The following is a 16,410-nucleotide window of genomic DNA, read 5'->3' as shown; positions in this document are numbered from 1 at the left end:
TAGGGAACTGGATGAGTCACCTGTGGGGTAGAGCCCATAAGTTTTCTATAAAAGGTCACCAAGACCTTGACCTTTGACCTACAGATCATGACCAATGCGCAAACCAAGTTGTTTAAAGACTCTTCATAAGGCTTTCAAAAGGTATTGATTGAAAATGAATGTGTGACGCCTATGATGATGAGGTAAACAACAACAACACCAGATAAAGTAATTCCAATGTGTCTGCCGGGCAACAAAATAAGACCAGAAGGCAAACAAAAGCATGGCAAATGAATGCCAATGCTTCGTCAATTTTTTCTCATAATAACAAGGCGTGCGACTCAAAATATTTTGCCAGAGTTATGAGACTTGATACATATATGGGTATTGTGATGGAAGACATTGAATACCCAGTTGTATGTTTATAACATAAATAATTTTTATTGTTATTGTCAACAGAAAGTGTTCGTATGCCACTGACGATAACACCATTGCTATGACATTATACCTGGTCTTTTCGTCTTTAAAAAAGAGCCCAACAACATGGTGATAAGAAAAATTGACTTCAGACTAAATTATCTGCATCATCTCAAGAAAGTCACACAATATGAAAATATGACACTTAACAAAAGATACACTTGTTTCCTGTTTAAGGATCTACACCATTTTTCAAGTCCTAATCTCTTTTGCAGGCCTAGGGAATTGTTTTGCTGCCCAACAATTATATCATGTGGTCTTTAAATAGAGATGATCTAAAGAAATGATTAGTTTCGTAATAATTACAAATTAAACATATTTGGAATTTTCAACAAACTTTCACATTGATTTTAAATAACCTTCATCATCTGCCTCATTTTCATCTTCCTCAAGCCCTGAACTTTCTGCGGACATTTTCATGAGTCTCATGCGGTCAATGCTTCCTTCCCGGTCAGTTTTTGAGATGTCTGTACCCTCAGAATCAGCTGAGTCAAGTTTTGACCGCTCCTGCGAACTCTGCCTCGCTATCGAGTCACCGAGGCCATCGTCAGGACTATCTGTTGTGTATGACGTCAGATATTCCCTCTTTTCCATGAAAGAGCATCCATCAGTTTGTGTGACCTTATCACTCACTTCAAAATGTAAATCCATACTCTGTTTCCTGTCTGGGGTACAACAAGTAGTTCCTGTGGCACTACTTTCTTCCGGAACTGTTTCTGGGTGGGAAAACTCGTCAGAGTCGAAACTTTGTGATAAAAACACATCATTGTCTAAACTTGAGTCTTTTCTCACCAATGGTATGTTCCCGTCTGTACTTTCAGACGACATTTTGGCCAAGTTGGCAGCCATTATTTCCTTTTCTCTTTGTTTTATGATAGCCTCAATGGCTAACCACTCGGACATAGTTTTTTCATAGAGAGTTTGTGTTTTCTTGTCAAGAAAATCACGATCTTCTTGCGTACTGTCAAATTTATAATGCCCTAACAAATACGGCCAAACCTGAAAATCAAATACAATTGAATATATTCTTTATGCTCATAACTCTATTAAGTAATATGATCATTAAATCATGATGCACAAATATTAAGTGGTATTTTACCAGCATTTGCTTTAAAATAACATTCATTTACTAACTAACTTACTTAATGTAACTACAATAACAACAGTATTTCTTCCGATTATTTAGGGCATTAATTTAATGATGATGATGATGATGATGATGATGATGATGATGATGATGATGATGAAATTGATGATGATGACCATTATTGTTGATGAACACAATAATTAAGGTGCTAGTATAAAGCTTTTATAACATCCTTACATATCCTATTATAGAAACAGTCAAATAGCTCACCTCTTTTCTTATTTCATGATCAATCCCGCCATAGTATACCAGTCTATATATGTCTGGATAACCAGTCACCTACAATATAAGGGTTGATCTACATACAATCATTAATGTTTATATATTTACTCACATCATGGGCCTCTATGCTTTCATTGTACAATCCTCATTTAAGGCACACAATATATGGTTGATGCAAAATATTGAAAAAAATTTTTAATGCATTTTCATGTAAAAGTCATTTTACTTAAATAATTGTTACCAAAAAAAGCATATGATTTAGGTATAAAGATCATAGGGCATTAGATCTTGACTCCTTTTTGGCGTCAGCTGCGTTTCAAAAAAAAGATATCTTTTAGACAATTATCACATAGATTCTGCCCGTAACATCGGTTGAACCCGAGTACTCGCAGTGTAAGGTTTAGGACTAAGATATCTTATCAAAACGGGGCCCTGGTGTGGAAATCAAGAGTATCAACACTTGTCAGTTCTTTTCCAGTCAAACAAGGGACATAACTCAACAATTATTAAAGCTTAACATGCATTAAAGGTGCATGTTGTGTGGAAACATGTGTACCAAGTTTCATTTGAATATCTTGAGCGATTTTTTTTAGTAATTGCCAAGATTATAGTTTTAGCATGAAAAGTAACTCGCCAAAAAGGTCATTGCTTCTGAAACAAATACTTTCACAATACCAAACATTTTTTTCCAAAATACAGACCAGCTAAAAATTGAAATAACTATGGGGTTCATAAAGTGTTATTCAACAGATAAAATCTAAAATCTGGTTAGTCTAATGTCTATAACATACCGTTCCAGCTCTGTTCATCTGTTCCCATGCTTGCGCTGTGAGTCCCTTTGATGCGTCATATGGCTGATCAATGGGGAATATCCGATGTAGCACAAGACCCGACAGGTGTGTACGCACAGTCTTTAGATGACGACAATGGGCCAGCCCTAAACATGAATATATAAAATTTATTGAGTTTGCAAGTCCTGAATATGTATAGATAAAAATGGTTGTAGTTTTAATAATTTATTTTGCAAATTAGTAACCAGCAGGCCATACCATTTCAAATGATATCAAAATTATATGAGGATTCCAGGCATCAAAATTTAACATTGTGAACGATGGTTTGACAAAAGGACAAACTTACTCCTCCATCGAAAATATTAAAAGGCAACTGTAAACATGCAAGTTCCTTAATTCCCATACCAAAGTGCCTTAAAGTTTATGTTTTATTTTAAACTTCTAAACTAATGTTTTTTTCTTATGCTATCTTCGTTAATGCAGTTTTCTTTGCTATATTTGAATTCTTAACAAAATAAATATTTGTGTCTGAAGACCCCAAACCTACCACTCAGGTGATGCTATACGAGGAATCAATTTGACTTGGCCTTAATTGGGTTTTGATAGCAAAAGTCCAAACAAATGTAAATAAACATAATTGCACCTCGATAAATGAAAATCTACTATTGTCATAAGTTGCAAAACTATGTATGAAGTAAAAAACAGGTAGTCCAGTTATGACCATGTATTAATACCTCAACTCTAAACCAATGTAAACCTAATTACTTAAGTTTATCTAATGTAGCTAATAATGGCATGTAGGTTTTAAGGTCATACTGCTGTATTCATTTGCTCATTTTCGAATATCCTGAAAAGTACCTATACAGATAAGGACTGCTTATCAGTAAGATGGCTATTGACAGGGAGGTGTAATCTGGCCACTTGTCTATGTGCTAAAGGGTTAAGGCTTCAATGTAAAATTATTACATTTTCCTCATGCTTAAAGAAAACTTTTACTGCTCATTTTCTGTAATCTAGCTTTATCACGACTGTCTCATACATTCAAATTTCATTGAAATATCTTAAGTCTGGAGATAATGTCAAATCTTGTCCCAAGTAAATGTGCATCGTCTTACATTTTCAGAAAGACAAAGTGTAATTTCCTACGGTATAATAAAAAAATCTTCTGGAAAATTACTTCCGATAGATGGATTCTGTTTTATGCACGAATGGTGAAATACATCATCAACTTACATCCGTAGAACGCCCGCGATATAATCTGTTTCCTCATCGTATCACATAGCTGTTTTATTGTGTTCCTGAAATGCCACAAGCAATATGCAATATCTTATTTTTGTACATACATTATGATGTGAAATAATTTAATCAGACAAGTGTCACTTTGAGCCCCTCTAGCATAAAATTTGGTGGTGTGTAACCATGCATTACTACTTGCAGGGTACAGTTTTATAGTCAACAAAATGGCCGACTACAGAAGAAGCTTGATTTGTGTTTTGTGTTTTTTTAATAAGGATAAGTTGAATGATGGTCTAAAATCTGTGAAATTGCTGCAGTGCCCAAGATTAGACACCCCCTACCCAATCGCATGTCTATTAGGGGATGTACATTTAAAAAGATAACTACAGTATTTGAGGAATGGTTATACCATTTTGGTAGACTTTTGGACACATGTATGAATACAAAGTTAAGTTACTTTCTGAATGCACAAATTAAAGTACATGTAAAGCATGTGACCACAAACATATATTCCATAAAAACTGATTTTAAACAATTGTATAGTAACATTTATTTGTACTAAATTGTCTGTATATGTTTATATATAGTTTGAGAATGCACATTTATGTCTAATGAATGGAAATAAACTACTTTTACATATTCTCATTTTTTTACAATTCATTATGGCCAATAAATGTTTATGCATGCAAACAAAATATAAGACTATCATCAAAACTGTTTGAAAAACGCAAACATGCAACTTTTTTGACAAAATCAGGAGATGCATTTAATTTAAGATCAGCCTATTAAAAATTCTAAACACAAACTACAAGGTACTTAAGCTCTGATAATTCTAATCATATGCTTTCAAAATAGATTCCAATACTAAGAATAATCACATACATTTACACATACGTCTTGCATGTCAAAGCATCAAAAGCTAACAACTAAAAAGAACATTTTAAAGGGACTAGACACCAGATGGTACCAAAATCGACAGATACATTATTTCGTCAAAACTTGCCTAAAATTGTCAATAAGAGCTAGTATGAGGTTGATAATACATCACTTTACATGATTTAAACAATATTTTGTTGCTGACTCAGCTTAGTTTAAAAATAGAGCATTATGGTTTCCCAGTTAAGAGTGTGTATATTTAGCATGTGAAAGTCACGTGATTAGAACAGTTGTAAAATTCCATGCGTTGTACACAACAAAAGTTTTGACAATTTTCTTGCACTTGTTTCATCTTGAGTCGAGTCCCTTTAAAGAATTGAGCTGACACTACGAAAATAAAAGATATTGCAAACTGGATATTAACCCTTGCCTGTGTGTGGGTCCAACTTTGGTAAGGAGTGTGTTATTCTGCTCCTTTTGTGACTCCGCGTATGTCTGTATGGTGTCTGCAGCCAACGGGCTCGGTCCCCGCGGAATACGCGTCAGTGCCCATGGGATCAGGTCGGCAGGGCGAAACTTGGCTTTAGGGTCAAGTACCTCGGGGGCTAAATATACAGGATATCATATTCTGCACACTTGTAAAATTACAGCATAAAGTCTACACCACTTATATTATTTCCTTGACTTCCTTGTAATGACGAAAATCACTTGCTTGCATCGAACAATTCAAAAACATGTTATTATATGCTTCTGGCAATTCCCGGACGACAAAAACAGTTAAAACAGTTATAAAATGAGTACTCCTAGGTTAATTGCTTAAATTAACATTTAGAAGGGATAATCAAGTTATAATTATCCAGGAACGTCATTTTAAAGGGTGAAATATGTTGGATAAAAATGGTTTTGCCTTAGCGCACTCATACTTCTTATTAGAATGAAAAAACTTAATTTCGCCTACTTGCTCTGAATAAAAAATCGACCAAAATCCGTAGAACAAAAAATTGGAGTGAAACCCAGTGAATTATTTCAGAATCCAATGAAGTACTTCAAGTTTCTTGGTTATGCATAAAGGTAAATGATTGTTTCAAAAGTTTAGGGCATAAATATGCTACAAAGGAAGACATACTTTGCCATAATTTTATCATGATTATTATCATTTAAAACTAATTTTTGTCTGAAGCAGAAGTTAGAAACTACTTGAAAGAATTGATATTTGTTACTTAATGTTTTTATGCTGTACAAAGACAAAGGGCGAGTTGCGTTAAGGCAAAGCACTATTCAATAATACGACATAAGAGCCTTCATTACCTCAGCAGACACCTGAACTTTCGGTTATAAATGGAATAAGTTAGTCAAATAAGTGTATGCTATATTTTGATGTTATCAATGTTGACGTCATTTGACGTTGATTTCATTTCCTGTATATTATATACGTACAACCTGATAAAGGCCAAATGGCTGAAACATTGTTTCATTAATAAATAATTTGTGTTGAAGTTGGACTTCTTTAACTATCACCAAATAAGAAAAAGAATTTGTCAGCCAACTGTATAAAACTTGTTAATTCTTTGGTTTGGTTAAAATTAGTTGAATTGTTTATTGATTGGTCAATATTTATCCAATAATTATTATTGACCAATCAAACTGCTTGCATGTGCAAACTAACCTGCAGATAAGTAATCCCTTTTATACAATTAGCCCTGAAGGTTCAAGACCCACTTCGAGAAAGTTCACTTGGTTTTTACAGCTTGTTTTTTATGCAGATTTTGTATGAGAACTAAATAAAAAAAACGGTTTTCACAAGGCAGCAAAATTTTGTCACAGGTAACTAAGTTGAACTCTCTGGTAACATACCAAATACTTGCATAGGAGTTTGTTTCAGGTGCTCAATAGGTATTAGCTTAAACAATTCACCCAAGATATTGACATTTTAAGTGCTAGTCATACTTACTGATTGTAAAAATTGACAAGCCTAAATGTATCAATGTCTTAGAAAGGCTTTAAATAATAGAGAAACATTTGGATGGGATAATTTGCCTAGGGCGGCAAATTTCCCCCATTGAATAGAAAGACAAATCCCCCAATTGTTTAGGCAGACAATAACCTCAATTGCATAGCTGTGAAGACAAAATCCCCCCATTGAACAGAAGGGGCGAAATCCCCCCATTGTTTAGGCAGACAATAACCTCAATTGCATAGCTGTGAAGACAAAATCCCCCCATTGAACAGAAGGGCGAAATCCCCCCATTGTTTAGGCAGACAATAACCTCAGTTGCATAGCAAGACAAAATCCCCCCATTGTTTAGGCAGACAATAACCTCAAATTGCAGCCGTAAAAAATCCCCCAATTGGAAAGGCAGACAAAATTCCCCTATTGCGTAGAAATCATTCCCCATGATATTCAACTATTATAGCCATTTTCGAAAGTTGTTTGTGGAAGTTGTGTAATACTTGGTTTTATAACAATTTACAACAATCTTCTAATAGACAATATACAAAATAGCTTAAATGCATGAGTGATTCGTCTGCCTATGCAAAATTTGGTGGCGGGGATATATCCAGGGGGGATTTTGATTATAAAAATTTCAAGACTTTACATTAAAATAATCACAGAAGAAAATTACACAGCTTTCAGTTTGTACACCCGAATCAAGACATATTATTTCACTCACGTATATTCTCTGGCTTGAACACTTTGACGATGCGGAATACATAATCGGTCGCCTCCTCCTCGATATCGGTGCTGCTCGTGCTTGAGCTTGTGCTTCCCTCTTTACTGCTCGACGACAGGTTCGACAATCGGCTACCCTTACGCTTAATTTTCGGGAAAACTTTGCCTGGTGAAGGAAAGAGTATGACATTATTTGAGGTTTCTTGATAAAAATAAAAATAACAAGAATATCTTCGTTTAAATATTTCTGTTGTCATTGATACTGTTTCATTAGAGATCTTAACATTGAGGCGATTCGTCAGAACTTTGTTAAAATAAACAACGAGATTAACAACATTGTTGTTAACTTTTAAACGTGAAATATTTGATGATATGCTCACATACTTAAATATAACCAAGTACAGCTGAAACAGTATAGTCTCCAAACTTGTTAGAAATACAGTAAATCACAAGTATATCAATTAAACTTCCAGAGCAGTAACGATTTGAAAGTTAACAGCGATTACGTTAACAACGTTGGTAGCTTTAACAAAGTTCTGTCTTATGGGTTGTCTTTAACATTAACATTTTCACTAAATACTAATCTATTGTCTGCAAATTTTCACTGAAGCTGTTGTTGAACTTGAAAGGACCTCCAGTAACTGTTGATGAAACAAACCAAATATTTCTGACCTATGATATTAAGTTTTTTAAAGCTGCACTCTCACAGATTGACCATTTTGACAACTTTTTTCAATGAGCAAATTTTTGCATAATTCCTGGAAAGAAGTGATATAAGAATGCAGGTTATCATATTTACATTAAATAATTTATGTTTAATGGCCAAAGCGTTACTAATGCTTTAAGAACAATAATAATTTTTGCAGTTTTACAAACAAATATAATCTGTTCTATAGTGAGCTATCTTATATGATTGAATTGAAGGCATTGATGCCAAATTCACCCGATTCTGAGACATAATAGTGTCCAAACTGACAATCTGTGAGAGTGCAGCATTAAAGAGATTATTTCAGATTTTTCTATTTTTTTAGCTTTTGCGGATGGCTTCAGAAAAGGTTCTAAAATATCATCATGCAGTTAAATTGGAGGCGGATATAAAGATATGAGACAGTTTTCAATAATATTTCAGGAAGTCATTTAACAATTATTCTGTCAATTACTACAATCACTTCATCCATACCAAACAATCATCCACCGAACTGATACAAGACAATTCAAGACAGCACAACTTCCAGTCAATAATATAGAATCTACCTTTACCGCGTTGCGACCACAGTGGCGGGTCCAGCTGTCCGTGGGGGAGTAACCCCGTCTCGAGACATGAAAGGCACGCCAGCAGGTGCCCACCCTTCGGGAAATGTATCGGGGGACGCTGCACCCCATCCTGGCCAACCAGGACTATGGTCCCACGGCAGTCCGCTGAAGTCAATAGAAAACACAGGATGATAAATTTCAAAATTAATCGAATTATTCAGACTATTATCATATAGTTATAATAAAAAAAATGTGAAATTTGGTGCCAAAACATAAGCAAGTCCCTTAAAGATATATTTAGTTAGCCAATGATCAAGGTTCACATGATCAATTCAGTTTAAAAAATGGTATGCAATGCCTAGTACCGTAACAAAACAACAACAACAACTTTCCATGAAACAACTCAAGTTTTGCCTCAGACAGCTGCAAAGCCATTTATTTTGTAGAACCACAATACCGATTTATGCCACAATAAACAGTGTCATTATTTTTAAATTATTTTAAGTAACCTGGCTTGTTTGCAATAAATTTTGTAGAAAGACTTCAGGAAAAACAATTCTCTTTGTTAACCTGCCTTGTTTAGAATACAACACAGAAACAGGAAAACCTAAATGATATATTCATCTCACCAGTATAGAATGCTTGCTTTATGTCAATGAAGAACATAGAAATGCTATAATTACTTAGACACTTCTAGCCTACAAAAAGCCTTTCTGTTAATGCAGACCCCATAAAAGTGCTAAGCCTAGCCATGGCTGCCATGCCATCAATTAGCAAGCTCTTCTGTGCGCAGACATGACAACACCGAAATAACCGCTATTGATCAGATTTGTGGCTATGATTGTCCACCCCCAGACCTTGAACAGTAATTTCTGGGAATATCAACCTTAATAATACATAAAGACCCCGGAGGGGTTTTGATGGCGCCTTGTGTTTCCAATGAATGCAAAGGTACATTAATTTTGGACTTAAACTACTGGCCTGATATAAATTAAAAGAAATCAATATGTCTTAGCTTTGACTAAAAAAAATCTTAGGCTTTATCGCGTTCATGCAGTTTAATTGCTTGAGTGCTCCTTGCAAATGCATGAAGTGGCACTATAATAAGTGCATCTTCGGTAGTATGCAGGATCACTCCCAAGTATTGATATTTTTTACCAAAATGATCATGTCTTCTTTTCAACATGAATATACTTGGCTGTAAATGGCTTCATATCCGGTGAGCCTGGAGCAACTCAACCTCGCAATAACAACATGGGTTCCAAAAGATTCTATAGCAAGTTGGAATATTGACATTTCATTACATATTGAGGAATGTTTCGGAACTTCCTGAACAACTCTCATACATATAACTCAATGTTTTTTTAAAGCAACCAAAACGTGTTCAACACATAAAGTATCTTCCATGTAATTTGTCAGTAAGAGAGCTGTCTGTGACAATTAATAGCTGCATGAGATGTTTAAAGCCCAAAGATCTTCAAGTGATTCTGGCATCCTATTTATTTTTGTAGTTCTGAATAACAAATACGTCACCAATGGAGTTTTAAGGAGATCCCTTGTTTTCGGAGTAATTTGTGTGAAAAAGGTTTATATTTATCTTCCTTGTATTGGAAAAAGTCAGAAGGGAGTATTTCAACTATATCCAAATAGTTTACATCAACAAATACAGCTGAACTTGATAACACTTTGCTTCCTCATACATTGAGAGGAGCTTGACGAGATGGTGCTTAATTTTTTATATCAAAACAAATTAAAATCAAATTATTTGTGTATACCGACTTAAGCCACACTTACGTTGCTGATGACAGTGTTTACTGACTTAAGCCATACTTACGTTGCTGATGACAGTGTATAAAGACTTAAGCCACACTTACGTTGCTGATGACAGTGTATAAAGACTCAAGCCACACTTATGTTGCTGATGACAGTGTATAAAGACTTAAGCCATACTTACGTTGCTGATGACAGTGTATACCGACTTAAGCCATACTTACGTTGCTGATGACAGTGTATAAAGACTTAAGCCATACTTACGTTGCTGATGACAGTGTATACAGACTTAAGCCATACTTACCTTGGTGATGACAGTGTATATAGACTTAAGCCATACTTATGTTGCTGATGACAGTGTACTATATAGATTTAAGCCACACTTATGTTGCTGATGACAGTGTATAAAGACTTAAGCCACACTTACGTTGCTGATGACAGTGTATACAGACATAAGCCATACTTACGTTGCTGATGACAGTGTATACAGACTTAAGCCATACTTACGTTGCTAATGACAGTGTATAAAGACTTAAGCCACACTTATGTTGCTAATGAAAGTGTATATAGACTTAAGCCACACTTACGTTGCTGATGACAGTGTATATAGACTTAAGCCACACTTACGTTGCTGATGACAGTGTATATAGACTTAAGCAATACTTACGTTGCTGATGACAGTGTATATAGACTTAAGCCATACCTAAGTTGCTGATGACAGTGTATAAAGACTTAAGCCACACTTACGTTGCTGATGACAGTGTATAAAGACTTAAGCCACACTTATGTTGCTGATGACAGTGTATAAAGACTTAAGCCATACTTATGTTGCTGATGACAGTGTACTATATAGATTTAAGCCACACTTACGTTGCTGATGACAGTGTATAAAGACTTAAGCCACACTTACGTTGCTGATGACAGTGTATACAGACTTAACCCATACTTACGTTGCTAATGACAGTGTATAAAGACTTAAGCCACACTTATGTTGCTAATGAAAGTGTATATAGACTTAAGCCACACTTACGTTGCTGATGACAGTGTATATAGACTTAAGCCACACTTACGTTGCTGATGACAGTGTATATAGACTTAAGCAATACTTACGTTGCTGATGACAGTGTATATAGACTTAAGCCATACCTACGTTGCTGATGACAGTGTATAAAGACTTAAGCCACACTTACGTTGCTGATGACAGTGTATAAAGACTTAAGCCACACTTATGTTGCTGATGACAGTGTATAAAGACTTAACCCATACTTATGTTGCTGATGACAGTGTACTATATAGATTTAAGCCACACTTACGTTGCTGATGACAGTGTATTCCGACTTAAGCCACACTTACGTTGCTGATGAGAGTGTATACCGACTTAAGCCACACTTACATTGCTGATGACAGTGTATAAAGACTTAAGCCACACTTACATTGCTGATGACAGTGTATACCGACTTAAGCCACACTTACGTTGCTGATGACAGTGTATAAAGACTTAAGCCACACTTACGTTGCTGATGACAGTGTATACCGACTTAAGCCACACTTACGTTGCTGATGACAGTGTATAAAGACTTAAGCCACACTTACGTTGCTGATGCTGATGACAATGTATACCGACTTAAGCCACATTTACGTTGCTGATGACAGTGTATAAAGACTTAAGCCACACTTACGTTGCTGATGCTGATGACAATGTATACCGACTTAAGCCACATTTACGTTGCTGATGACAGTGTATAAAGACTTAAGCCACACTTACCTTGCTGATGACAGTGTATACCGACTTAAGCCACACTTACGTTGCTGATGACAGTGTATAAAGACTTAAGCCACACTTACATTGCTGATGACAGTGTATACCGACTTAAGCCACACTTACGTTGCTGATGACAGTGTATAAAGACTTAAGCCATACTTACGTTGCTGATGTTGATGACAGTGTATACCGACTTAAGCCACACTTACGTTGCTGATGACAGTGTATACCGACTTAAGCCACACGTACGTTGCTGATGACAGTGAATAAAGACTTAAGCCACACTTACGTTGCTGATGACAGTGTATACAGACTTAAGCCATACTTACATTGCTGATGACAGTGTATATAGACTTAAGCCATACTTATGTTGCTGATGACAGTGTACTATATAGATTTAAGCCACACTTACGATGCTGATGACAGTGTATAAAAACTTAAGCCACACTTATGTTGCTGATGACAGTGTATAAAGACTTAAGCCATACTTATGTTGCTGATGACAGTGTATAAAGACTTAAGCTACACTTATGTTGCTAATGAAAGTGTATAAAGACTTAAGCCACACTTACGTTGCTGATGACAGTGTATACCAACTTAAGCCATACTTACGTTGCTAATGACAGTGTTTATAGACTTAAGCCATACTTACGTTGCTAATGACAGTGTTTATAGACTTAAGCCATACTTACGTTGCTGATGACAGTGTATACCGACTTAAGCCATACTTACGTTGCTGATGACAGTGTATAAAGACTTAAGCCATACTTACGTTGCTGATGACAGTGTACTATATAGATTTAAGCCACACTTATGTTGCTGATGACAGTGTATAAAGACTTAAGCCCCACTTATGTTGCTGATGACAGTGTATAAAGACTTAAGCCATACTTACGTTGCTGATGACAGTGTATACAGACTTAAGCCATACTTAAGTTGCTGATGACAGTGTTTACCGACTTAAGCCATACTTACGTTGCTGATGACAGTGTATAAAGACTTAAGCCACACTTACGTTGCTGATGATAGTGTATAAAGACTTAAGCCACACTTACGTAGCTGATGACAGAGTATAAAGACTTAAGCCATACTTACGTTGCTGATGACAGTGTATAAAGACTTAAGCCATACTTACGTTGCTAATGACAGTGTACTATATAGATTTAAGCCACACTTATGTTGCTGATGACAGTGTATAAAGACTTAAGCCATACTTACGTTGCTGATGACAGTGTATACCGACTTAAGCCATATTTACGTTGGTGATGACAGTGTATATAGACTTAAGCCATACTTATGTTGCTGATGACAGTGTACTATATAGATTTAAGCCACACTTACGTTGCTGATGCCAGTGTATACAGACTTAAGCCACACTTACGTTGCTGATGACAGTATATAAAGACTTAAGCCATACTTATGTTGCTGATGACAGTGTATAAAGACTTAAGCCACACTTCTGTTGCTAATGAAAGTGTATATAGACTTAAGCCCCACTTACGTTGCTGATGACAGTGGATATTGATTTAAGCCACACTTACGTTGCTGATGACAGTGTATATAGACTTAAGCAATTACGTTGCTGATGACAGTGTATATAGACTTAAGCCACACTTACGTTGCTGATGACAGTGTATATAGACTTAAGCCACACTTACGTTGCTGATGACAGTGTATATAGACTTAAGCCATACCTACGTTGCTGATGAAAGTGTATAAAGACTTAAGCGACACTTACGTTGCTGATGACAGTGTATATAGACTATCTCATCCAGGAATATCGTCAATGCGTAATCCCAGTAGTGGCTGAAAATAGATATGCCTACATAGAATTTCATATAGAAACAACTTATATAGATAAATCACCACTTAAACACAATAAACATTTTCAATGTATAATAAAATTGTATTTTTTTACGATGACACAGCTGATAATTAACTGCAACGTCAATTATTCCTGGACAATGAATTAGGGAAAAGAAACAAAATTATCTGCAAACACATTGGAGTTAAAACTTTCATATTTTTAATACTGAGAATGTTAGTAGCTGACGACCTTTCGTATTAACATGCAGCGTTTGTTTCTAGGTTCCATCACCACGAAAACTGTAAATTAACGCCTTCCCAACTAGTGGCTTGGGGACATTCACAAATATAGTACATGCCGTCCACCAAACATTATTGCTATTAGCTATCTACATCAAACATGTTAAGTTATAAGACTAAAAAATATATGACGGTAAAACTTAAAAAAAAAATCATCATAAGAAGTTAAATTTTGCAGTTAATTAAACCAAATAGAAAAAGATCCATATTTTGTATGGCCAAATTTGAATATTGAGATCTTCTCAGATACAAATTTTATATTTGAATATGGCATTCTGCCAGTATGAAAAATCATTTCACTTACATGTACATTGTATTTCATTTCTAATTTACACACATGTGGCAATAAATCTGTGGACATTAATTTCCAATTTATACACATGTGGCAATAAAACTGTGGAAACCAATTTCCAATTCATACAATGTGGCACTAAATCTGTGGACATTAATTTCCAATGTATACACATTTGGTAATAAAATAGTGGAAATCAATTTCCAATTCATACACATGTGGCAATAAATCCTTGGACATTAATTTCCAATTTATACATATGTGGCAATAAATCTGAGGACATTAATTTCCAATTTATACACATGTGGCTATTAATCTTTGGACATTTATTTCCAATTTATACACATTTGGCAATAAATCTGTGGGGTTTTTTTTTCAATTAAAACACTTCTGGCCATTTAAATTCAATTTATAAACATGTGGCAATAAATCTGTGGACATCAATTTCAAATTTATACACAGGTGGCTATCAATGAAAGCATACAAACGAGTAAAACTCAAAACTGTGTAGCCAAACTTTACTTCAAATAAGTGTTTTACTCTCATTTACTATAAATATAATGAAACATGGGCTGCATGAACCATGAAATAAAATAGGTTGACCAAAATATCATATTTCTCTTCTTTTTTTAGTCTTAGAACACTGATGCCAGGCAAACAAAGGTATTGGAAGTATTAAGCTTAACACTTCCTTTACCAAGAACTAAAGAGACTGCTAGATTTATACATTTTGAAACATGTACTACTGTTTACAAAGAACTTAGCAGTCATACTCCTTAATCAGTTAAACAAAACACAAGCAATGCCATTTTGCACCAAGAGATGATCAATATGTACCGCCCCAACAGCGACAGCATCAACAGTCAGTTTCAACATATTCAAGGAGCTACGTTTGTCAAGGCCATACTTGCTTGCGTAATTTAAAGCAACAGACTGTTGAAGTGATCCAATGTAACCAGAACATGAATGGATCCTTTGAAGGGGCATTATCCCGCCTCTTCAGGAATTAGCTCCATGTGATACTGCAAAATTATAGCCAAAATTGCTGATAGTGACAGCCAGTTTCTTTTATGTATGGAGCGATTGGACACTGGCTGTAGATGTTGCACTAGATTTGAAATTCACTTAAGTTAAGGCCATAATCTTTCAATGCTTCAAAACCTTGGAATGCTGAGTTCAATTGCAAACAGTAGTATGGATTATACTTCTACCCCATAATCCTCTCTGATATTATCATAAACAACCATCTTATTTGTCTATAGTGGCAAGAAAACAATTTTTTAATACTATAAATATAAACTAAAAATATATAATATGTAAGTTTGTAGAGACACTAATTTGTAAGGACATTTTCAATCGGTGAATAGAAAATTGCAGATAATCCATGAGGACATCCTAGTTTCTTTCGGTTTGTCTTTAAAGGAACTAGACGTCTGATTATGCCATTGCAAGAAAAAAGAAAATTGTCAATAACTTACATTAAAGTGATACTGATGAGTTCAGCACATTGAATCTTACTTACTAATGTATTACATCGCTAACAACACATGCACCTTTCGCATTTTTTTCTAATTTTTCCAATTCGAAATTGACTGGTTTGCTATCACATAAATACCAGTAATTTTATAAAAAGCACCAGTAAATGTATCAGTACTAGTCACATGACTTTCACATGCTAAATATACACACTATAAACTGGGAAACCATTATGCGCTATTTTAAAACGGGTACACTCAGCTGAGACAGCAACAAAATATTATTTTAATCATGAAAAGTGAAGTTTTAATAACTCATACTAGCTTGTATTGATAATTTTAGGCTTGTTTT

The 16,410-nt window shown here is 35.1% G+C and overlaps 1 protein-coding gene across 2 annotated transcripts in view; it reads right to left on the bottom strand.

Annotated features, from left to right (window-relative positions):
- Positions 1-16,410, bottom strand: part of LOC128231713 (small G protein signaling modulator 1-like) — a 69,398-nt gene that overhangs the window by 21,816 nt on the left and 31,172 nt on the right. For both annotated transcript variants that reach the window (XM_052944820.1, XM_052944821.1), the window contains 8 exons: positions 13,924-13,991; positions 8,654-8,818; positions 7,401-7,565; positions 5,153-5,333; positions 3,850-3,914; positions 2,617-2,762; positions 1,814-1,882; positions 816-1,455 (listed from right to left, as the gene is read on the bottom strand). In XM_052944820.1, the coding sequence (XP_052800780.1) occupies positions 816-1,455; positions 1,814-1,882; positions 2,617-2,762; positions 3,850-3,914; positions 5,153-5,333; positions 7,401-7,565; positions 8,654-8,818; positions 13,924-13,991 (1,499 nt within the window). The remainder of the gene's footprint in view (positions 1-815; positions 1,456-1,813; positions 1,883-2,616; positions 2,763-3,849; positions 3,915-5,152; positions 5,334-7,400; positions 7,566-8,653; positions 8,819-13,923; positions 13,992-16,410) is intronic.

This window comes from Mya arenaria, chromosome 4 (assembly GCF_026914265.1).
Source record: "Mya arenaria isolate MELC-2E11 chromosome 4, ASM2691426v1".
Classification (NCBI taxonomy): Eukaryota; Metazoa; Mollusca; class Bivalvia; order Myida; family Myidae; genus Mya; species Mya arenaria.
Note: the sequence above shows the minus strand (reverse complement) of the source record. Positions and strands in the feature narration are given on the sequence as shown.